The 23921-nt window shown below is 40.1% G+C and overlaps 1 protein-coding gene across 3 annotated transcripts in view; it reads left to right on the forward strand.

The window, feature by feature from the left end:
• The first annotated feature begins 12106 nt into the window (after positions 1-12106).
• The window catches only part of TRPC3 (transient receptor potential cation channel subfamily C member 3), a 37928-nt gene continuing 26113 nt past the window's right edge, over positions 12107-23921 (forward strand). For 2 of the 3 annotated variants that reach the window (XM_030479334.1, XM_030479335.1), the window contains exons 1-2: positions 12158-12784; positions 21324-22095. In XM_030479334.1, the coding sequence (XP_030335194.1) occupies positions 12561-12784; positions 21324-22095 (996 nt within the window). In that variant the 5' untranslated portion in view covers positions 12158-12560. Of the gene's footprint in view, positions 12785-21323; positions 22096-23921 lie in introns of all 3 variants that reach the window. The other variant, XM_030479333.1, reaches the window with a different exon arrangement.

The raw sequence follows: 23921 nt of genomic DNA on the forward strand, positions 1-23921 counted from the left end.
CTCCTTTTCTCCATTGATATATAAAGACCTAGGAAGACAGACTCTTAATTCATTACTTAAATTACATACCAGAAGTTAGGCAGTGTGATAGCCTCCTCTGCTCCCATTACTGCTCACTGAAGGATGCTCACCTGAGCTCTAAAGTAATTTAATAATTATGATGTAAATGACTTGGAGGTAGATGGATTTTAAAGGCTCTTTGCATTTATTACTGAGATAGTTTTGTAGCTTGTGCCCTGAAAAAATTACATGCAAAAATCAGGTGTATGGCGCTGTGTCGCTGCATGTAGTCACTAGGCCACAACAGTGGTGTTCAGCAGGGAACCAGCCTTGGAAAACAAGTTATTTGGACAAAGAGGTAAGGTTCTACAATAGCTTTCTAAAACCAGAGTGGGGAGAAGCAGGTAGAACACCTACCAAGGACCAAGACAGGACCCTGTAAATTTAGGTGGAAGGATTTCGTAGCCCTAACTGGCAGACAGGCAACCACACCAGATGCGCTGCCTTGCCCTTTTCCTAAGGGTGTGGACCTGCCTCAAAGAAGATAGTGCAGAATGATGTCATTCTGAGATACTTCTCCATCCCAGCCCTGCCTTTGCCTGTAAAAAGGCTTAACTGGTTTTGATTTCTTTTTTTGGGGGTGAATTCTGATAAGAGCTTTTATGGCTGTGAGCTAAGTAGGTTTGTGGCATTATACTTGCTGAAAGAAAAAAGCAATGATCACTGAATTGTACCTCTGCTTTCCCAAGACTATCCCTTTCACTGTACCTAGAAGTTCTTGTGTCACAAGGCTACCACATTTCTCAGCTATACAAATCTTAATACCTTACTTGCTTATTTACGTGGCAGTTTAGAAAACCAGCTTCCTCTCACATGATCTTGGTTCTAGCAAAGCAAGCTGGAAATGTGACATTAAATAATTCACCATCACCACTATTTTTCTTCTTACTCAGTCTCATCATGAATTATTGTTATCCTGAGGTCATCTGAAATCAGAGTGCAGCACTAAAAAATCAGGCTACATAAAACTAATAAGTTTCAACAGAAATCAGATGACTTGTAATTTTTTAACATAGGGAAGCTCAGAAGAATATACACATTTACTTTTAATACCAAATTTGTGTTTGGAACAATGCCGTCCACCAGTCAGTTTTAATAGGAACATAGGATCTGCCATACTCCATTAAGCCAATGATCCATCAAGTCCAATATTCTCCACTCTGCTTGGCAAATACAAGATGCTTCAAAGGAAGGCAAATTGCCCATCATGTACTTGGCCAATTTTTCAATTTCAATAGTCCGTTGAGCAAAGGCCATTCCATTCTTCATGTCAAGTCCTTGTCCCATGTGGTTACAAATGTTAAAGTAATCAAGTGGCATGACTGGCCCAATGTACCATTTTAATAATATTTAAGACTCTGTTTATGCTCTGCTTGGGTCTGCTTCTCTTGATCTATCAATTGTTTTTGTGTACAATGCTACTCACATTCATTTTCATTACATCTCCAATTCCAATTCAGCAGCTAAGCAAATTGACAGTATTCACAAATCCATACAAGTTTGTGTCAGTATTAAAAAATCAGTTATGATTTTACATCAACCTTAGAGGATATTTCTATTAAAATGCTAACTGGTGTCACAAACCAGCATGCACTGATCAGAGCATTGCAATAGTGCTCCACTGCATTTCCTTCATTTGAATTATATTCTATTGCTGCATGGTTGTATCTTCTAATTTCTGAGGTAAGAAAAGTTTCTAATTCAGATGTCAATACTTTGCAGTTTTGACCCATGCCTAACAACTGCTGATGAATTTTTGGCTAAGGGACCTGGAGTGTTGTTAGATCCTAGAAACCACAGGAAGATATTTTTATTATTTTGATATTATTTGCCTATTTATTTATTTTTTGCTTTCTGGGCATAACATTTTTGTTTTCTTGTTCTCTGCTTTTTTCCTTCAGGATTTCATTCATCACTTGAGGGCCTGGGATATATCTTGCAATGTTTACACCTTTCTTTTCCTTTCGCTCTCTTGCACCTGGGTTATAATTTAGGAATTGGGGTTTACCAAACCATTTTAGACATGTTGGTTAGGTCCACCCTCCTACATCAAGATTATCTCATATTCTGGGCAATGCACAGGTATCAGAAGGCAGAGCAATTGGAGAGGACTGGAAAATAAAGTCAGAAGCAGCACTATAGTGACTGGTAGATTTATATATACATATTTACAGGATTAGGACTGTTGTGCTCCAAGGCTCTGCAGAGGGGAAAAGGGACTCTATGAAATAGCGATTGTATATCTATATAAAAAGCAGAAGGAAAAAGCTTTCAAAAGTACCTTAAAAGAGACAATTAATGGATACTATAAAATGGAGATTTTTCTTTTCTTATCTAGGCTACTTTGGGTAGAGCTCTTTTTCAGCACTGTATGGTATAGAGTACCTGAGGGATCTGACAGCTCTAAGAGACCATGGGAGAAAACAAATATGAGAATATAATACAAGGGAAAGAAAAAGGTGGAGGAGACAAATGGAAAAAAATGTTTATAGAAAACAGAGTGGCTGAGAGGGCAGAGGAGAACAATCTCAATTTTTACTAAAGTCCAGTAAAACAATATGTCAAATGTAGCAAGGAACAACCCAAAATGCCCAGGTAACATTTCTCTTGACATGTCCTACACCAATTTCAGACAGAATCCATGACGGTGACAGTTATTCTCTGCCAGGGCTTAACTGCTGATCTGGCTGCCAATGTCTCAGTGAGAATTACTAACAGTTGTTGCTTCATTGCGTGGAGATGGCAGCACAAGGGACAAGAGGGAAGATGGGCAAAGTAAAGGAATGTAAGTAGGGAACTTACATAGGAACAGCAAGCTTTATGTGCCTTGGTAGTCAAAATTTCCCACTTATTTTTTTCCTGGGATGAAGAGTCAGGTTTAACATCTCAGTTTGTCACATGAATCTTTCAGTTCCTGCAAAAGTCAATGACATGCTAGTACCTTTTACCTGGATTTGATTTGTGGCTTCACACAAAACTGGATGCTGATTACTTAATTGGTTCAACATAACCAGACAATGGGGAATCTAATAGGGTTATAGGAAGACACTGTTAAGGAAAAGTCTAGCAGACCTTTCCTTTCCTGATCAAAGGAGCTGTGTTGTATTAATTGTGGGGGTGTCACAGGGAGAAAAGGACCAAAATGCTGATACACTCCTGCTTTCTTCCTTCCATTCCATCTCAATATCTACCTCATTTCTGCAGTGATGGCATCTGAAACAAACTGTTGATTCCTCTCCAAAATCTTTTTCATTTTCTCCTGTGTATATCACTGGTTTTGGACAAGTCAGTGTATCATTGTTGACCTTCTTAGAACTTTGTGTTCACAATAATTTCCATCCTCCCCTTTTAATAATGCAAATGCATATAATCTTGGGTATCTATCGTCTCATACAGGTTCTTCATTACAAAGTGTCAAGAAGAAAGAACAGAGAAGTCAAGCTACATTTCTGTCACTCATATGACTTGAGACACCATTTCTATCAGATAGTCATATACTCATGTGCAGTCATTTCCATTTCTGAGTGACAGACAGAATGGGTAACGTAACAGATTCATTCCTGCTAAAAGGTTTGCTGAAATTATACTGGATTATGTTACGCACTATCTGAATCTGAAAATGGACTTTTCAAAAATGGACAGAGGTAATAGCCTGGTTTAAAGTCAAAGTACCTCAACTGTTAAAAGAAGTTAAAGGGTTCCCCTTTGATGACTTATAATTTCAAATATAGAAAGCTTGAGTGTGTGAGGCTCTTGGAATGTTTTTTATCTAATACTGCAGGTCGGTTATTTTGGGATGATGACATACGTGAAAGAGATTTTCCTAATTTCAGGATCAAATTTTGGCCACATTTTTATTTTTGCAGTTATAAAAAAATACTTCTGTATGTCTTTCAGCATACTGTTCTTACACTCAGGATGTATATTTACACATGAATTTTTAACGAGCCTTTGAATAATCTTTGCATCTCTTCAAATTAATTCTATGCCCACATCAAAGTCCACAATGTGCAGATTCCTAATTTTCTGACTTGCCAGACACATATTTCTGTCAGCAGCTGTTTCATCTGATAAGGAAACCATTTTCCTTTATAGACTAAATTTGATGTTCATTATTCCAATTTTTGAGTGTTTACCTCCTGCTATTAAGATGAAGTTTTATTTGAGCTCTCAACTGGTATCAAATCCCTGTTAGTCAAAAGCTAAGGGTGGGGTGGGATTCCTAGTCAAAGACTTCGTTATTGCAGGCAGTTTCCACACATTAGCAGTGGTAGTGTAATGAAAAATATTGAGGAAGATGGAAATACCTCTACTATGCAGCATATAAATGCTTTCTGCATGAAAGACATTTCCTTATGTCTGTCTGTCATGTTATTGCAAAGTAGCCTGCCTTCTACTGCTCTTCTGCTGAGTAAGCATCTCTGGTCTCGTTTTCTGAGTTGTAATGGGAACTGTAGATGCTGTTTACTCCTAAAAATCAGGACATGGGTATTTTAAAAATTAATGCAACTTCTGAGGGTCTCCTGAGATTTATTTTTTCTCCTTAATTTGCCAGAGATACCAGCCCAGCTAGATTTGGCTGTGTTCTGAAACCCTGAGAAAATTTCTTCCATCTTTTCATGAACATGGGTTGCTGGTTTTATTAAAAGCCAGATATGGAATTCAAACTCCACTGAAAGTGACTGCAATGTTTTCATTGGCCTGAACTCACCAAAAAAGTGACAATATCCTTAAAGGGTTTCGCTTTCCTGAAGTTAGAAAGTGAAATTGGCAGTCTGACCTCCATATCTCTGTGTCAACACCTGATCACATGCCAGGGTAGCACAGGGACTACTGAAAGACAAGAGCAGTGAGGTTCTTTAATCTTGCTTTCACTTCTATAACCATCTTCCTCCCCAAAACACATATTAATTGAATGAGACGTCTACCTTTTACTGACACTAGCAGAGTTATTCTAATTTTAATGGCAACAGATATTTCATCACCACTGTATTTTAAATTGGCTTTCAGTGAATCATTTGTAAGTACTGTCCCATCTCTCTTTTTCCACACTTTCCCATTTTCCCTGTCAGTCACTTTGAAGATTGTTACTAATAAGTGTAGTCTCTTCTCACAGAAACATCCTGTTTGGTTTTTTTCTTTCTTTCTATTATTGAACACCTCTCAGCTCCTAGAAACTTCAGCATTTCTTCACTCCCTTTTCTGCAAAGTGTCTTTTCTTACCTACAAGTCAGGAAAACTATAACAAAAGTATATACAGGATTTTTTAATTTTCATAACACAGAATATGTATATGAGATCTCCAACCTTGAAGTTGGCAAGAGCCAAATGAGTTGTGTGCTATGTAAAAGCAGGCTGTTGGCATCCTGTGGCTGCTTTAACCAGACAAGTGTATGTATATAAATATATATATACAAATATATGTATTTAATGTGTCTCAGATTGATTCTGATTAATTCCTAATGAATGTTTCTGAGCATATCTTACTTCAAAGACAAGATGTGGCTTCTTCATCAGAAGTTTAAGACCAGGAGGCTTAAGACTAACCCACCAGTTGCCAATACTATCTCCTGGTCACTTGGGAATAATAATATTCGAGTGCTCGGTGCTTCACTGTGTACTGAACAGCAAAACATTTCAAGGGTAAGAGTAATTTGGTAGAATTGGAAACATGATTTTTGCCATACTAGACACCAAACCATTTTTTCACTTGGCCACAAATAACTTAGGAGCTCTGCAGGTGGATGTACTCCCACTTACAACACAGCTACACTCAGCAGGATCTTTTTTCAATCTCTTCTCCTTGTAGTTGCCCATTCCTCCAACATAACAAAGAGGTTTTGGTTGACCCACTGAGCTGCTGTCACTTGAATAGTTAGCACCTCTGGTTGAGTGTTACCACCTATTCCACAGCATCCCTTGGAAGGAAAGATTACATTTTCAATCAACGCTATGCTGTGATACTTACTCCTATTCCAACAGGAGGAATTTAATGCTTTCAGGTATGGCAAGCATTTAGTACCAGATGGTATTTATCCAAGGTTTCTGATATGATTTAATAAAATTAGGCTCTGAACTGTGACAGAATCAGGTAATCTTTCAGTCAAAATTGCCAGACATTCGGCAGGTTTGAATGGTACAAATGAGGATGAAGGATTTTCTCCTCAGGGAGTCGTGCTTGTCACTCAGATTTGTCTTTTACAATGGTAAACTGCTGTTTAAATTTCTTTCTGCTAAGGTGTCACAAGGGAGAATGTGCCCACAAATTAAAATATAGTACAATATGAATTCACAAAACAGTGTGGGAAATCCACTTGTTTCTGGGCGTAAAAATCGTTGTGAACTGTTTTAATTCATCACTGACCTGTTTGTCTCTTGGTATTATTTTTTTATATCCTGCTTCCCTATTTGGATCCCAACAGTGACTCAAATCCTGCTCTCCTGCTTAGAGAAAGACTGAACTGTGTCCAAATATATTCAGGCTTAATACTTGTACAGGGCAGAAATCGTTGCTAATTTGCTAAAATAAGAGGTAGTCTGCACTCCGTACATCCATTGCAGCTCTCGATCTTATTAGTTGAAACACTGAGTACATCCATGTGATAATTTTTACTGTCAACCAGCAAGGGGACAGTAGGGTGCATTGCATTCACCCACCCATATTTGAAGCCCTGTCAAAAAGAAAACCTAGATGTTGAAGATGTTGTCTTGTGACAGTAAATTTTCTTATCACATGGTTCCAGCACTCCACAGTAGGCCAAGATTCACGCTTACATTTTCAAGGACTGACACAGGGACAGGGAAACTAAATTAAGGAAGAAAATCCAGCCTTATATATAAACGAGCGGTAAAGCAAATCTTATGAAAGCGTACTTTCTAAAGTTCATAAGCTCCATACAGTCCCCAGGGTAATGTACAGATAAGGGAATTGATTCTGTAGCCCCTTTCCTAATAGCACTTCTGTTAACTTCTACCAGTATGAGTGAAAAGAGAGGAATAAAACTTAATTGGCAGAGGCTCAGGATCGTGTGGGTTTGTCAAAAGTGTGCAAATACATTGCATTTGTTTAAAGACATACCTAGCTGGCCTTAGAAAAAGGGAAATAACAAGTGCAAACATGTAAATGTACACACACAGTTACCACAATGCAAAAAAAGAGTATTTGTCTGTTTTATCTAGACAGACATTCTGAAGACCTGTGAAAATGTGACTAGTATCTATCTAATGGTTTTAGTGGCACGAGACTTCAGTAGCCTTTTAATATCATATACTAGACCACATAATACCACTGCAACACGCAGCTCTGAGGGCCTGGTTTCCAGTAGGTGATTTGGCAGTATTTTATACCCACTCACTTTGCATGGGCCTGAATTGCTGCACAGTGTGCATGAAATTACAGCCTCAAGTCTCAGGAATTTATCTTTTCATCTCATTTAAAAGCCTTAAACCATAATATTATTTCTGAGGCTGAGATGTGCTTACAGATCAGTGACATCACATCACCCCTCCTTTTTTCTACATGCTGATTAACCTGTTTAGACTTTAATAGAAGTCCTTGATGTAGGAGCTAAATGTCCTTGAAAACACTGGGTTCTTGGCAAGTAGGCGAATTCCCAGTATGAGGCAAAGAAGGCCAATTTTACCTTCATTACACTTCCCACCAACTTCCCAATTTTCATGAAAGTAGTACACATACACGTTAGAGAAGGGTTCAGTGTACTGCACGACCTGGATTCTATTTCTAGCATTGCCAGGAGTGTCTTTTTCCCTCTCTCCACCCATCACTTCAAGCAAATAAAAACCAATTTTGCCTCTTGAGAGAAGATTCTCTTACTTTTTTATAAAGCAGGAAAATAATCATTTGGCATAATCATACACCATGCAAGATTGTTATGCAAGGGAAATTGTTACTAGAAGTTTCTTGGATCTTGCTGATTTTTAAATGTAAATCGCTCAGTTTCAATGAGAAGATCTTAGTGCCAACAATCCAATTTTCAACAAGCAGGTTAGATTTATTTTCAGATTAAAACTGTTGAAATGTACCTCTCAAGAAATTCTGGTAAGAGCAATCCCCAGAGCACATTCACTACATGACCTTTTTCCCCATCACTTGTCACAGTCATACTGATTTGCATATCGACTCAGTCAGGTGCCTCATAGATCTGGAAGGTATTCCTGCTATCCTAGTGCAATCTAAGAATCTGATTATATTTCCTAATATTTTTGTATACTGAATGCCAGCTGTGCTATCTGTTTTCATATTTCAGATCTTAACTCCATTCATCTGCCAAGCTTAAATAAGCTGAAAAAATGGGAAAGAGAAATATGAAACTCATGTTTTTGAAAATATTTCAAGGAAATTTATTGCTGTGGGTTCTTTAGACACCTTATTTCGATTTAGAAAAGCTATTTTTTGATCACTTCCTTCAAGCTGAAGAATATTGTCAATAGAAATTTTAAAATCAGAATTGTGTATTTCTCGTAACTTGAGGAGGATGGATAAATTCCACCAGAGTAGTCGATCCACATAAACAAAACCCTGTTCCAGTCTTATTCCACCCTGTCTTGATCAAGCCAGCCCAGTGAAAGAAACGAGGGATTGTATACTGGCTGCAATTCCAACTCAAACATGAGATAGTTATGGCATTAAATTCATGTCCCAATTAAAAAAAAAAGTAAAAAGAGCAGGAAGAGTAATCTAACACCTTTAGCAATATAACACTATATCTACTACATTTCTATGTTTACTACTTTCTGTAAATCTTTCAGTATCTGTCTTTCTAGCAGTATAGCTTTCAGTATTTCACTCCTGCCTAAGCAACTTCCAGGAAGTGGTTTTCTAAATTAAAATGACATCACTTCAAACCCCTGTAAATTCAAGTTGATGTTCACAAAACATGCTAGATTGGCAGCCTTTGACTGTAAAGTCTTTAACCAGTTGAAATAACAGAGGGCACAAGGTTGTATTGCTCTGCCTGGTCTACTCATCCTTTCTACCTTGCTTTCTGAAGTTTGCCTAAGTATCTGATACTTTGATAACATTAAATATTTTTGAGAAGAATAATGATTCTGGAACATTGGCATTATTGACATTATGAATGTTTTCCAACATGTGTAAATGATTCATCCCTTTTCGAGAACATTCAGCCATACCCAGGATTTTGTAGGTACAATTTCACTACTATTAGGTTCCTTGCTTGTTCTGCTTTTTCAGAAGTGTGGCTTCATACATTTTGTTTATTTGAATATGGCACTTTGAGGCCTTAACCATACCACCAAGACACAGCAATGATGTTTAAATTCTTACTGTCAGGTAAGGCAGTGATGGCTGAAGTTTAATCACACAAGGATTATCCTATGTCTGTTTCAATACTGTGTTCTGGTAGCAGCCTGGTACTTCAAACTCTGGCTAATTTTCTATATATAATTTTATTGTGACTGAGATTGTTTCCCTACACATTTCAGTTGGAAATACAAAAGATTTCTAAGACTGTAACCATACAGAATACATTTGAGATTTGTAATGGATTCTTTTTTTGTCATCCTAGCTGTTTTTCAGGTAGAATCTCCTTCAAATAAACAAAGGGGAAAATTCCTCCACTATTATTGTGCTGTAGAGCTCAAATGCAAGTGAGTGCTGGCCAAAAAGCAAGTAAAGTAGGAAGGGCAGGATGAAGGAAAGCAATTAATCAAAACGTGCATTAGGAGCCAGGTGTTTCGGCTTGGTGACTTTGTAACAGTATGCTGAGAAAGAGAAAAGGATTTGGTCAGTTTTTCTTACATTATCCTTTTCCTTCACCATCAAGAAGGAATGCTAACTTCCCTGAAAATTTTGACTGGCACTTCCTCTCTAACATAGGTGGTGAGGGGGATCGGATTTGTCAGAAGTCCATGTTGCAGGGATATTGTGTAGTAGAAAAAGTGGTCTTCTACACAGCGCTTGTAGTGCTGTATTACGATAGGGGATTTTTTTGCCACTGTCTCACACAGCATTCTCAGAACAGAAACAGCTCCATAGAAAGTTCTGTGGCATGAAATACATACTGTAATATATAGCATTGCAATTACTTGGAGAGTTATCATTATTTTATCCCTCGAAATGAAGGGATGTATCATGCAGGCTTCTGCAAGGATGACTTCCAAGTTAAGTATTATCAATACTTAGATAACAGAATAGATAGTAGTCATTACCTTTCATTGTAGAAACAGCAAACCAATCTTTATTTAGACAATACTCAAATAATGCAAAAAATCAGCCCATAGAACATGTAATTCCAGTTAGTGATGGGAAGTGCAACAGAAAAAGCAAGAATGTGACTTTCTTAAAATAAAGAACCAATATTAAACCCCTCATTTATGTATTTCTGAAAAGAAAATAAACCTTGATATGTGGAAGCCTTGCTCTGAGCATACATTTGGGAAGCAAGAGCATTTCTCATCTACTTTCAGCTGTACTTTTATGTTTTGTTCTCAAGGGAAATTCTAGAGGCAATTGAAAGTCCGTTCCTGTAGCCCACTGTAATAATACAGGATATTTTCTTTTATTTTTTTTAAAGGAACACAATATTGGCAGTATCTTTTTTTTAAAATCAAAAGGCCCCTGCAAGAATACAAGATACGACGCAAACAGGTTGTTGCATGGCTGTGCTCTAAAATATATAACACTGATACAGTGTGTATAATTAGGTAAGACACCTAGGTTGTTCTGAATGAGTAACCCCAAGTATTTCAAAGCTACAGTAGCTACACAACGCATCAGTTTCTTAGAGAGCAAAACTTGCTCTACCATGTACATAATTCCGCTGAAGCTCAATAGGTTTTTGCATGTGACGAAAGACGTAAGAAACCACTTCCCTAAATAGTTCAAGATGCAACCTAATTATAGTCACAAAAACAAACCCCAATTCTTTCTTCAAAGCTGTAGCTGAGTAAATTATCTCTGTGAAACTCTTGGTTGATTTTTCCTGTGCTTCATGAGCACAAATGTTGTCCATATAGAAAACAACAAAGGCAAACCCGTGGCTGACACTGAAAACAGTGTACAGTGTGAGATAATGAGCATTTTATACTAAGAGACTACTTAATGATGCTCGGCAGTAAGAATTCTATCTAAGCAGCCATATGTGGATTTAAGGTCCACTTTCTCTGAAGTAGTTGGAAAACTTACATAGGACCTGCATTTTTTAAAAGACTTGTGCAAATTTACACTGATAGCCACATAATGCTTAAAAAAGGTTTAAAGCAAGAGAAAAATGGCATCTCAGCAGTATGTAGACAAAGGAATAGCTTTGTTGTATATATATATATATCAACACGTAGTCTCTGCATACCTACCATTCAGCATACTTTGTGTATAAACCCCCACATGCTCTGTCTCCATTTTAACGGGGTTGCAGTTTTGTCATAGAATACTTTTCCCTATGGCATAATGCACTGAAAATCTCATAGTAAGAAAAGATGTGATACATCTTCTTACAGCAAGAATCTTTGTGACAGGTATCTGTAGAATATAACTAGCTCTGATTACACGCAATGGGTGTTTTAACATCCTCCCACTGTTTTTCAGTTTGATGCCATGCAGAATTAAACCAGTCAAGTCTAAGGCAGTGGCATCTGAAGCACTTTGGAATGGTGAGGCAGTCAAAAAAAGTCTCTTTTATCTGAAAATTTTGAACTCCAACTGTTTCCAGCGTAGGGATGAATATTTCTCAAAATCATGAGTAAGCTTTATACGGATTTGACCGCTTTTGTGTTTGGGCCGTTTTAACGAAAACCACGGTGCTGGTGGCGGCCACCGCCGTTACCCCCTGAGCTTCCCTCGGAGCTCGTACCGTGGCGGGCACCCTTGGAAGGGCTCGCTGCCGCCTTTGACAGGGACCATACACCGGCGGGGACCTCCCAGGGACTCCCTTCAGCGGCAGCGATACCCGCACCTGAAGAACGGGCGTGCCGGGAGCGGGCTTTACTTCGGTGGCGGCGGACCGGGGCCGACGGAGGAACACTTGTAACCGCCCTGTGGTAACAGCGCCTCCCCCTCACGCCCCCCAGGCCGAGGCGGTGTTTGAAGGGCGGAGGGGAGGGAGAAGCGTCCCCTCCCCTCCTCTCCGGAGCGCTCGCTGCGGTAGGCGGCTGCTCCTCTCCGTGGTGGCTCGCCTCCTCTGCCTCAGTAACGATGGTGTCCTAGCGAGGGATGATGACAGGGAGAGGAAAGGGGCAGAGCCGCCGCCACTGCCGGGAGCCCTGTCTCTTGCTCGCTTCCCAGGCACTGCCCGGCTCCTGCTGCCGGGCTGCGCGTCGCGTCGCCTTCCTGACGGGCGGCAGGAGGAGAGGGTGCAGGGACGGCGATGGTTTCATGGTGAGGGTTTTGTCCTCTCCAGGTACTCTGTCCCCCGCCGGGCAGGGCTTTCCTCCTCCTCCTGCCTCCTTCCTCGCCGCGCACGCTGCCGGACGAGGCCGGCCGGGAGCGGGAGCAGCCACCGTCGCCTGAGGGGACCCTGACCATGTCGAGCAAGAGCAGGAAGAGCAAGGAGCAGGGGAGAGTGACCTTCCCCCCACAGCAGGAGGAGGAGGATGAGGGAGCAGAGGAAGAGGAGCAGCATCGCCGGCGCCGCGGCTGGAGAGGCGTCAATGGGGGACCGGAGCCCCCTCCGCCACCTCAGAGAGCCGTTAAAACGCTCCGGGAGCCCTACGGCTACTACCCGCCACCGCCCTTCGCCAGCACCATGTAAGTCGGGCCCGGGGCCGGGTTAAATGGGTGCTGGCCGGCAACTTCCCCGGAGGGCCGGCCGCCGTCTCCCCGGCAAGTTGCGGCGCTCGGCCCCGGGAAGTGCCGCCGGCTGCGGGGCGCCCCGCTCCGTCCCGCCGAGCCCGGGAGCGCGGCCCGCTCAGCCTGGCAGCGAACGGGGTGAGTGGTGGCGGCTCGCTATGGCTGAGGTACGGGGTCTTCGGAGAAAGTGACTTGAGGGGATAGTCCGGTCGCTACCTGCCCTCAGCCCCGCTGCTGCCGCCTCCCCAACCTCCCGGCTTTGCTCCTGCGGAGCGAGGCGAGGGCAGCACGTAGCGGGAGGCGGGCAGGGGTCCCCGGGCACATCTCTTCCTTTGTGTTTTTCCTCCTTTTTTTTTTCTCCTGGCTACTACTATAGCTGCCGAGAAAAACTAATTATTGACTCGGCTAAGGCTTAGAGAACCCACTGCACCCTTTCGTACTACCAGTGCTAATGCAGCCCTTTTTTCTTCTTTTCTTTTCTTTTTTTCTTTTTTTTTTTTTTTTTTTTTTTAAATCCAGGCTGTGGTAAAACCACATTCCCCACAGAAATACAGAAATCTAGGACACCTGTGCAGAAAAGCCTCAGTTCTTGAGATGCATCTTATCCTGTTTGATGTTGTCTTCAGAAATTTCAGTTTGTTGGTTATTAAAATGCAGTCTTTTTTTTAATATATATATATAAATATATATATTTATATATATACATAAAAATACTGACTATGACTAAACTTACCGCAAGAGAAATGAATTCAATTTTACTAATAGGGATGTTAACTTTCGTTTCTCTGACTTACAAAATGTAGGTTGTTCATAATTTATTAACCTATTTTTGTAACACACGGCAGTTTTGATAGACTTACTTCTGAGGGTTACTTGAGTATTTTGTACTTTCAGGACAGTATTTAGTTCTTGATTAAATATTTTAATTGCCACATGAAAAATACTTTATTTTGAGTTTTGAGATAACATGTTCAGCATTTGTAGAAGAACCCATAATTAAAATCACCCTAGAGACGACTGTAAAGTACAGAAATAGAGTAGTGCTTAGACTGGGGTAATCACAAATAAAAATTATTTGTCCATCCCAGGGTAAAAATTCTTCATGTATATCCTGTGCCCAGCAATCCAGCTTAAAGTGTGGGAGTCTTTCACATGTCTTCAGCTGCCCGAAAGTTAGCTGGCTTAAGTCTTTTGTCTAAGCTCCCTCTGTAGTTGTTGGAATGAGAGAGGAAATAGCAGTGGGCAAGGCAGCATTGTCATTTATCTTCTTTCTTGAGGTGCCTGTCTTTCTCCATTCACCATAAAAAGAGCCTAGAGGATTAGTTTAGTCTCACTTTATATTTAGACAGCTGAAGCTAGCTCGGATGAATTGTAAGCTAGGAGTCCAAAACTTCTGGATCCCTTTTAGGTTAGTGTCCTCCTAGAACTGCTGCATATTCCTTTCTTTAAGAAACAGGTATTATGCAACCAGGGAATGAAACTGGAGTTCAGTTTGCACAGCTATAGGCATTTGAGCCTGGAGTGAGCTCTGTCTGTTGGAATTGCTTCCTGGTATATAACGCTTGTGACCCTGTCCTGGGAGTCTATGACAGCAGTGACTGAGAGCTGCTTTTTGTCAGGTGGACTGACAAAAGGGCTGGCATTTATCACTATAAGAGGAGTCTATTGAACTGACAGGGCATAGAGGGAAAAGACCACAACTACCATTTCCCTTGTTATATGTCCATATTCATCCTTGGCATAGCAGCGGGACTTTTCTTCTGGAGTAACATTTTGTGTTTGGTGCTAATGCATAAAACCAGTGTATGTTAATAAAAGAAATATGAGTATCAGTTTGCTCTATAATACACTCAGATTGACACACGTAAGGCTTTAGTGTGTGCAAAGTGAGTATGAGAATCCTTGACTGGAAGAACTTGTAGTCCGAATATTCAGTACTGACAAAAAGTGCAAGGGGAAAGAGGCAGAAAGATGTCAAGTAGTGTGCACAAGAAGATGCACTTAGCTGGTACACATATGTCTGTACCAGTGCAAGGTACCAGTCAATGTACAGCTGGTTCCCTTCTGTGCCAAATATTTCTGGAAAAATAATTAACCTCAGGTTCCCACTAAGACTGCAGACTGGATGTACTACTTGTTTCACAAGGTACTATATGTCCCAGTGGGACAAAACCTGTAAATTAAATGTAGTAGGCATTGGATGCTTGGTTTCCTGAGTCTCTCTGAAAAGTATAGCTTAGTTTCCTGAGTGGAACGACAGAACACAAATAAAGGAGTGTAAAAGGAGCTTTAAAAGTCTTTGTTGCTGCAGCCCTGTTAACTTGGTTCTTTCCTGGTGAGATTTTTGCCTTTTTCTGTGTATAGATGTACCCATGTCACCAAAGTATAGTTCTTTTTTCCCACAGGAATTCAGATGCTTGGTATTTTCTGTTGAGGAGTTAGTGAAGAGTAATGGTCGGAAAAACTCTGCATAGTTTTTGGAGCGGGAGGGGAAGGAACAAGCTAAATGTGTGTACATGTCCTCCTGATACCTCTTTGCGTTTTGTTCCATTTTTTGACTAATTCTTCCCAGTTCAGAGCCAGAACTTCTGTGAACTGACATGAGGGCATTTTGGATGATGGATTGTGCCATTTCAAACCAGTGGGAGAGTATAGACTTGAGTCAGATCTTGCAGCTGGCCTGATTTATGTTCTGCTGTTCAGCTGGATTAGCCAATTAGCCTCTCTTCTGGAAAGCCCAGGCAATTGTTCACAGAAGGGAGAAGGAAATTCATTTAATACATCTTAGATTTGATGTAGGGATTCCCAAATTGGGTGGAACATGCGCAAGCTTCCATGCAAACATACATGAACCTGCACTATTTTCGTTGGTGGAGAAACAAATTTGCCAGCAGCCTCTTTGGCACTTGGCTGCAGCAGAGCTTGGAAGGATCACAAAGCCTTCATTTAGGAGAGTCAGTGAGGCTGAGGGGGTTGCTCCTCTAACCCTGCCTGTGGCCCTGCATAGGGCCAGGAGCTGCTACCTCCCATGGAACAACTGTCTTCTCCTGTGATGGTAACAAAGCAAATGTTTGAGATCATTTAGTTTAAGAGATCTCAGGAGCCATGAGCTAAAATGCTGCTCATATGTATGTGCATGTCTGAGCACTTTCATAAGGCTTTAATTTTAAAACTGGGACCTCAGAGGTTACTTTTGGCAGAACAGAGGCACAATCCACATCTCCTGTGCAGCTGGCTCTGATGTCACTATTGAATGTGCATGTGCATTGCTGTTTCTGTGATGTACTTACCTGCCTATAATCACTGGACTGCATTTCCTTTTCAGGGCTAGAAAAGACTCAATATCACTAATGTTGTACTGCAGTTTAGCAGTGGGGTAGACTTGTAAATTGTTGATGCTGTCTTTTATTGTGTTTAATAGTTCAGGGAGAATAACAGCCTGTTCTTCGGTACAGATGTCAGAAAATTGTTCTATGGATCTGGGAAAGCCCAGAATGAAACCTCTGTTTCTCCAGCTTCTCTCCTTTTCTTTAAAAATTGCTTATGCAGTTTGCTGTGTTAAAAAAATAGGCTTAGAAACAAGATCATAAAACTTTTGAATTGCTGTTTTTGAGATAATGGACAGCAGAACACAAGGAATTCTCAGGTCAACTGCCCTACATTTCTGTCCTGCTGCTGCAATTCTTAAAGTTTGAACGCAAAAAGTTGTAGATAGGCTAACAGAGTAGAAATCTGGAATTGAAACAATCCATGGTAGAAGCAGAGGAATCATTGTGCTTATTCCAGTCCTTTGCAGTTGGTGTGCTGCTCAAATTTCTAACCTTGTACGTAGGAGTAACTCTGTCCAGGCAGCAATATGATGCTGTGTAAGGTCATTGTAAGTGCGATGTGTGCAAAACACAAGACAGCAAGTTGCCATTGCTTGTTTAGTGGAAATTAAAAAAAAAAAGGGGGGGGGGGGGGTGTTACTTGCACATATGAAGGTCATATATTTTAGATGAATGTATTTAAAGTAAACATAAATATGTTATAATGAAGGATAGGTTTTTGTGTCTTATGACATCACCTGGTATGTAGTGAACCAATTAGTTTTCCAGCATGTATGTAACATTGCTCTATCTGAAATCTTGTGATACTACTCATTAGTTAAATGTCTGGAAAGGTGGTGTTCTCCTGTAGGAGCCATGGCCTCACTAACGTGAGAGTTCTGCTGTGCAAAGCTGAAATGGAGGTGTCCTGTTTTCATATTATTCAACAAGGGGCTGACTTAGGGTCCTGTCACATCTTGCTTAGTTGTTAATTGTCTTGTTGTGAGTTACATTCATTTACAGCTACCAGTGAAGTTTTTCAGAGTTTGCTTAAGTAGGAAGCAATGAACTAGCCTTAAGCTGGCAAATGGCCAAACGTAGCAATATAGTTAGGAAATAAAACTTATAACTTGAGACTATCCTTGGTTTATACTGATGAATGAATGATTCTAAAGATAGATGTTTCTCAAGTTCTTCCTTCTTGCCAATGAAGCTCTCCAGTTCCTCAAAAGAGCTGCCTAACTGATGCATGCTTAGAACCAAATGAAGTGTGTCCAGATTTGGTGGAACAGGTGTACTTCAGTTAACATGATTGCTTTTTTCCAATTCCATCCTTCTTATTTGTGCTGAGCAGCAGAGGCTTGAGGCTCCTTACAGAAACAAGATTGAGAATATGAAGTTTAAGGGCTTTAGAAGTAGAAAACAAATAATTAATGCACTCTTAGTTCTCTTTTAATAATATCTTTTAAGCCAGGCTAATATATTTAGAGATGTGACTTGAGATTTTGTTGTTTTGATTTTTTCAGTTGGCAAATATTACATGTAAAATGTGCTGAAAACTGTTAAATAGTTAAAACTAAAATTTTAACCATTTTCTTCATCCTTTGGGATGGTTAAAAAATATTGTATGTAAGAAGAGGAGAGCAGAAAATGGAATAAGAGACCTTGTACCTGATGCTTCTTGCATGTGGTGCTCTGACCACAGCTGTGCTGGCTTCAAGGTCTTCGAATTAGCTGAGGGAAGAGGGGAAGAAGAGGGAAGAGGTATGGATGAACCTGACAGTCTTCTGGCTGTGTGGTGCTGTATAAGATTTTTTTTCTTTTTATCTTCTTGGGAGGCTTGACACTATTTTAGTCACTAAAATACAGAGTAAATTTCACCTTTATTTTGAGAAGATACTGCAGTCACTTCAAATATATTATTTCTGTCACAAGACTTAAAGCTAAGGATATCTTCCTTATTGGGACGATATTCTAATGCAACACCTTTGGAAGGTTATATGTCTTTTTACAGAAGTCAGATGAGTCACCTCAGTCAGAGGGTTTCGAAAGAAAGGCAGAGAAAACAGAAAGTGTTATATTTAAAAATATTCTGAAAAAATAAACTTAATATATAGGGTGAAATACACTGGTTTGTATTTCATAAAAGATGAGATTCAGGGTGGCAGTTTAGAGTCTTCTCAAATCGAGAAGTCAACATGAGTCAATTTGTTCTCTGTCTTTTTTACTTTTTCAATACTCATACTTTTTTTCTTCCTAACATTGCAGTAAACGACTACGTTTCTGTAGCTATACGTTTTTAGATGTGGAGGAAGACTAGAAAGGTAACAGCATAGCAGACAACAGATCTTTTTTTAAAAGGTAACTATGAAAAGACAGTATTTGTTGCTTTACTTATTATTTTGTGGGGGAATAAGGCAGCAACCTGTGGCTGTTCACCATGTACACTCTGGGCTCAAGTCTTTATGTCCGAGTACTCCCAAATGTGAAATATGCCCGAGCTTTAAGACATTAAATCAATTTTGTGTTTAACAGTCTCAAGTCCTGTCTGTTGTGCAGCCTTTTTTCATGGAGTTACAGTGGTACAGTTTTGGCACATACCTCAAAAAGTAGACACCGGTTAGCATTGCTGATACTGCAGTGTCACCCAGGTCATTTCTGGTAGTTCAGAAATACCAAGCACAGCTGAAAACGTAAAAAGATCAAATGCTTTATCCCAGGAGAGATCTGCCTTGCTAATGAGTATTACAATCTCTTTGAGTGATCTGCAATGGAACTGCCCATTTGTGTTAACTGAAATGTGCAGAGCATGGACTACCTTTTATGATATCTGTAGCTGTGATAAAGTGATTATGATTTTATGTGTTGCTGAATTTATTACAACTGATGAAGGTAGCTGGAAGGCCAGACATATTCTTATAGTCTGAGTGGAATTAGTTATGCCCCATGAAAGCTGTTAGGGCTGACACTGCTGCATATGGGGAAATTCAGTGATGTCAACAGGTGTATTTTGTGCAGTGGTAATATTGCTAAGATCATTGTTAAAAGATCACATGCACATAAAAAAACCCACCTGCATTTAAGAGGCTGTTGCTCTGGTGGTGGGTTTGAACCTGCAGCAATTAGGATATGCAGCTTTTGAAGCTGCCAGTGCAGGTTCCACCATGTTCACTTAAACGCACAGCCTTTGTGTGTGCCAAAGGTGCGTGTGGCATTTTTCCCTTGGTTCTGTCCTTTTCCAGACTGATGGGGTTTGCTTAAAAAAGGCCGTTTAATTTTTTTTTGCCCTCAGCATTCATTAGGTGGACCTGCATCTCTCCTAATGCACATTAGCTGGCTTTTGCACTGAAGATAGAAGGATTAATTTCCTTTTCGTTTTTCTCTGGCCTTTTGCTGTTGTATCTGAGTTTCTCACCAAAGCGAATAAATTAGTTTTCACAATGCTTATGTGAAATGCGAGCAAACTGTCCTTTTTCTATAGATCATGAACAAAGGCATATAGGACTTAAGGACCAAGTTTGAAATTTAGAAGGCCTTTTTTTGTCTCTGTGTAGCATACATGCATAAATATATGTATTTAAAGCACACCCTCCATTAACTCATGTATTCTTTATCAGCTGCCCTGGTGTCTCTGTGCCCATCAAATCATCTCAAGTGATCTCTATCCCCTGAGCTAATGGATTAACTGATAGCAGCTGTAGGCTGAGATGGATGAGAAAAGAAAGGGAGGTGGCTGATGGTTTTCACATTTGTTTGCAGAAGGTAGTGAGGGAAGATTATGGTTTCCCAAGTATCTTTTTAGGCCTTTAGCCTCTGCTCTGGCAGGCATAAATGCTTTTCTTCTTCACCCAGCTGTGACCACTTCAGCCTGATCCCATCTATTCTGATCCCATCTGAGGTTTCGGACCTCACCAGGCAGTTGTTTCCTGTTGTTTTCTCCAGCAAGGTAGTGTCTGCTCCTCAACCCCTCATCCTAGGTCCATTTTCTTCATAATTCATAGTCTCCCTTCTCTGAAGTTCATTTTGCCCTCTAGTTGCCTTAGCTGGATCCATCTGAGCATCTGATCTCTCTGGTCTTTCAGCATACTTCTGAAATTGTTCTCATTGCTCTCATCCAATAGCTTCACTGGTTCATAGTTCCAGATTCTGTGTTTTCTGAATTAGCTTGTTCACTCTTTCTTTTCTCCTGTTTCCCTTCTCTTTCCTCTCTTTCTGCTTTTGAAACCAGTTTTTGAGGGGATTTTACAGCCTTCCTGGCTCTCAGTACCTTTTCCCAATCTCACTTTCGTACACGTGTGTTGTTTCTTTGCAGTGCAGCCCACCATTCCAGTTTTCATTTTCATTCAGTACCTCTTTGACTTTCCCTTTTTTCTTGATTGTATTACAAGAATGCATAAGGGCTTTTAAAAATATGTATATACTCATGTGATGGCATTAGATAGCTTCTTCCTTTCAGTTCCTGGAATGGTGGATATATAATAGAAAGAGGCCCAATGTAACCCACAGAAGTCCAGCTGGAGTGAGAGCAGATCCTAGTATGCACTGGATCATGCCCGGTGTCTGGAATCTGAGAGCAGTTTAGTTACTAGCATCCAAAGTCTTGATTTTCAAAGATTTATAATTTGACCCGATTGACTCATGAGTAGAATCTGCCAGATTTGGTTAACGTTTCTAGTAGTAACACTAAATATCATGAGATGAGGCTTCACTATGTATTGCTTGGCAAGACATCAGAAAACGTGTTTTAACCTATCATTTATACGATCTACAGTATGGTAAGCATAAATATTGTCTTCCTTAAACCTGCAGCTTGAATGCCTGTGGTGACAGTACTAATTACTACTGCAAGTAGCATAGTAGATGTGTTTTTATTTTATATGTCTGCTGAAGTGATTTGGGAGGGACTTCTGAAGTGATATCTTGCATAAAGTGAGGAAAAAAGAAAAAAAGTAAGATCTTGTCCATGCTAACAGAACAGAAATGGCCTATGGCATTGATCCTGTAAGTACCTTTAGATTGCAGATAAGCAAGCATGAAGGCAGAAAGATCACAGTAAACAATACTTCTTGTCAATAGATGAGTAAATTATATGGGACAAAATAAGTCGTCATCGTTATAGCCACAGGAGAATTGGAAGCTACAAATAACCAACATACTGAAATTCTGCTACCTTTTTGCTTTCTCATTAGGTACATTGAAGAAAGTCCGTCTCTGAGACGTATGACTATGATGAGGGAAAAGGGAAGGCGACAGGCCATTAGAGGCCCAGCATTCATGTTCAACAACAGAGGCACCAGTCTTACAGCTGAAGAGGAGCGCTTTCTAGATGCGGCAGAGTATGGTAACATACCTGTGGTGCGCAAAATGCTGGAGGAGTCAAAAACACTGAATGTCAACTGTGTTGACTACATGGGTCAAAACGCCTTGCAGCTTGCTGTAGGGAATGAACATTTGGAAGTGACAGAGCTTCTGTTAAAAAAAGAGAACTTGGCACGGATTGGAGATGCCCTGCTGCTTGCAATCAGCAAGGGTTACATTAGGATAGTGGAAGCAATTTTGAATCATCCTGGGTTTTCAGTAAATAAGCGACTGACTCTGAGCCCTTGTGAGCAGGAGCTCCAGGATGATGATTTTTATTCCTATGATGAAGACGGCACCCGCTTTTCTCCAGATATCACTCCCATAATTTTAGCTGCTCACTGCCAAAAATACGAAGTTGTGCACATGCTGTTGATGAAAGGAGCAAGGATAGAAAGACCTCATGATTATTTCTGCAAATGTAATGACTGTACAGAGAAGCAAAAGCATGATTCTTTTAGTCACTCTAGGTCAAGAATAAATGCATACAAAGGGCTGGCCAGTCCGGCTTATCTGTCCCTCTCCAGTGAAGATCCGGTACTCACTGCTCTAGAACTCAGCAATGAACTTGCCAAGTTGGCCAACATTGAAAAAGAATTCAAGGTAACGGCGTTTGGTGTTTCTCTCTTTGTTATTAGTTTAAAGTTGCTGCTACTTCATGAAATCCTTAGATACTTTAAATTGTTTCATGTGTCTTTACTTCTTCAATTGCAAATGCTTTCATGATATTTATTGGCTCTTTTGTTCTTGATTTAGAGTTTTTAATACATAAGCCTTTAAAAAAGAATTTTTTTTTTAATGAAATTTGCTTTTGAGCCTACTGTGTATGGGGAAAATTGGAAAAAGGGACAGTGTGTATTCTGATAACCTCGTAACAGATGGAAAACAGTTTTGATTGCTGTAGCAAAGATCAGTTTTAGTTACAAATGCTGAATAATATAAGTGCAATAAGCAGAAATGTTACTCTTTCCTTAAGCATACTGCAATATTGATCTTATTCCCTCTTTTGTATTTGTACTAATTTTGAGTGGTGTCTAAATTGTTAAAAGTACAGGAAGTAGAGTTTTTGATTCACCCGTTTAAAATGCCACTTGTTCAAAGCCAGCCGTTAGGCTGATAACAGATGTAGGTCCTGTTATTTGGTTTTGAGCTGTATCTGGTTTAGTATGTCAGTGCCCTGAGTCTTCTATATATTTCAGCTTCTCCATCAGGCAATTAATGACTTAGTTAACTCTTGCCCAGTTCTTTTTTTAATGGTTTCGCAGTTCTTTTGAATACCTTGAGGTACCCACCTTCCCTCTTGCCAGTTCTCTTCCCCTTTCCCCTCCCCCCCTGCCCCCACCAAACCCCACCAAAAATCAAACCCCAGTAGACTGCATGTAATAAGAAAAGCTCGGCTTGGGAACGGCAGATTGTTCTCAGTGGGCAGTGATGGTTAACAGCATTGTGTCTAGTTTTAACAAAAAAAATAATGGGGTTCTGCAGTGTTGGGTACCACTTGTTTGTTTAATATCATCATAAATGACCTGAGAGAGCCAAAAGAGGCATTAACCTTTTGCTAACGCTGTGGAGTACTCAGAAGAGATATACCACAACCTGGAGAAATACAGGCAGCAATTATTAAAGTGAACTGTACCAAGAGAGGAAGGAACAGTTTTAGACTCCTGAGAAAGAGTAGCTCCAAATGTGGCTGAGTGAGTTAAAATGTGCTTTTAAAATAAAGTTTCAGTGCTGAGAAGGATTCATGTATTATACCACATACTAATAAAGTATAAAAGTCAGTTTAAACATTTCCTCTCTTTCCTTTGCTGAAGGAACCCACTCATGCCATGCCGTGTATTGTGTAATTTGGCAAATGGATTGAGTACTTCCTCAACGTATTTATTTAGGACTGTAGGAAAAACGTCAGATTTTAATTTTTCCTCTGCTGAAAATGTATTGAAAGTACTGAAAGTACTGTGGAAGCTCTTTGTGAACATAAAATGGTAGAAGTAGAGAATTTCATCATATGCACAGAGCCTGTTGGCTTGTGTGCTTCACACAATGAATTACAGTTATGTTCCTCATTTACAGACCATTATAGAGGGTTAAATCTCTGATGTATAAAATAACTGTCCTATTTCTCACTGATTCCTTTTCAACTAGGCCAACAACCTGAGAGCCACAGGGTCTCCAGAATCGTGTGCCCAAGGTGGAGGTTTATGTGTTTTCTGAATAATGCCTCAGTGGTCATGGATACAAACCTTTTTTGTTTGTTTGTTTCTCTTCCTTTTTTTCTTCCGCAGGTTTTTAGAGCGAACTTTTCTTCTGGGTTGCACCTTAGAAACTCTACCATCCTTTTTTTCTTTTTTCTTTGCAATTCTGCGTACAGATTTTGTTATTGTACCTGTGTTCAGAAACACTGATGGGCTTAGGGGCTCAGTTTAAGT

This window comes from Strigops habroptila, chromosome 3 (assembly GCF_004027225.2).
Source record: "Strigops habroptila isolate Jane chromosome 3, bStrHab1.2.pri, whole genome shotgun sequence".
NCBI lineage: Eukaryota > Metazoa > Chordata > Aves > Psittaciformes > Psittacidae > Strigops > Strigops habroptila.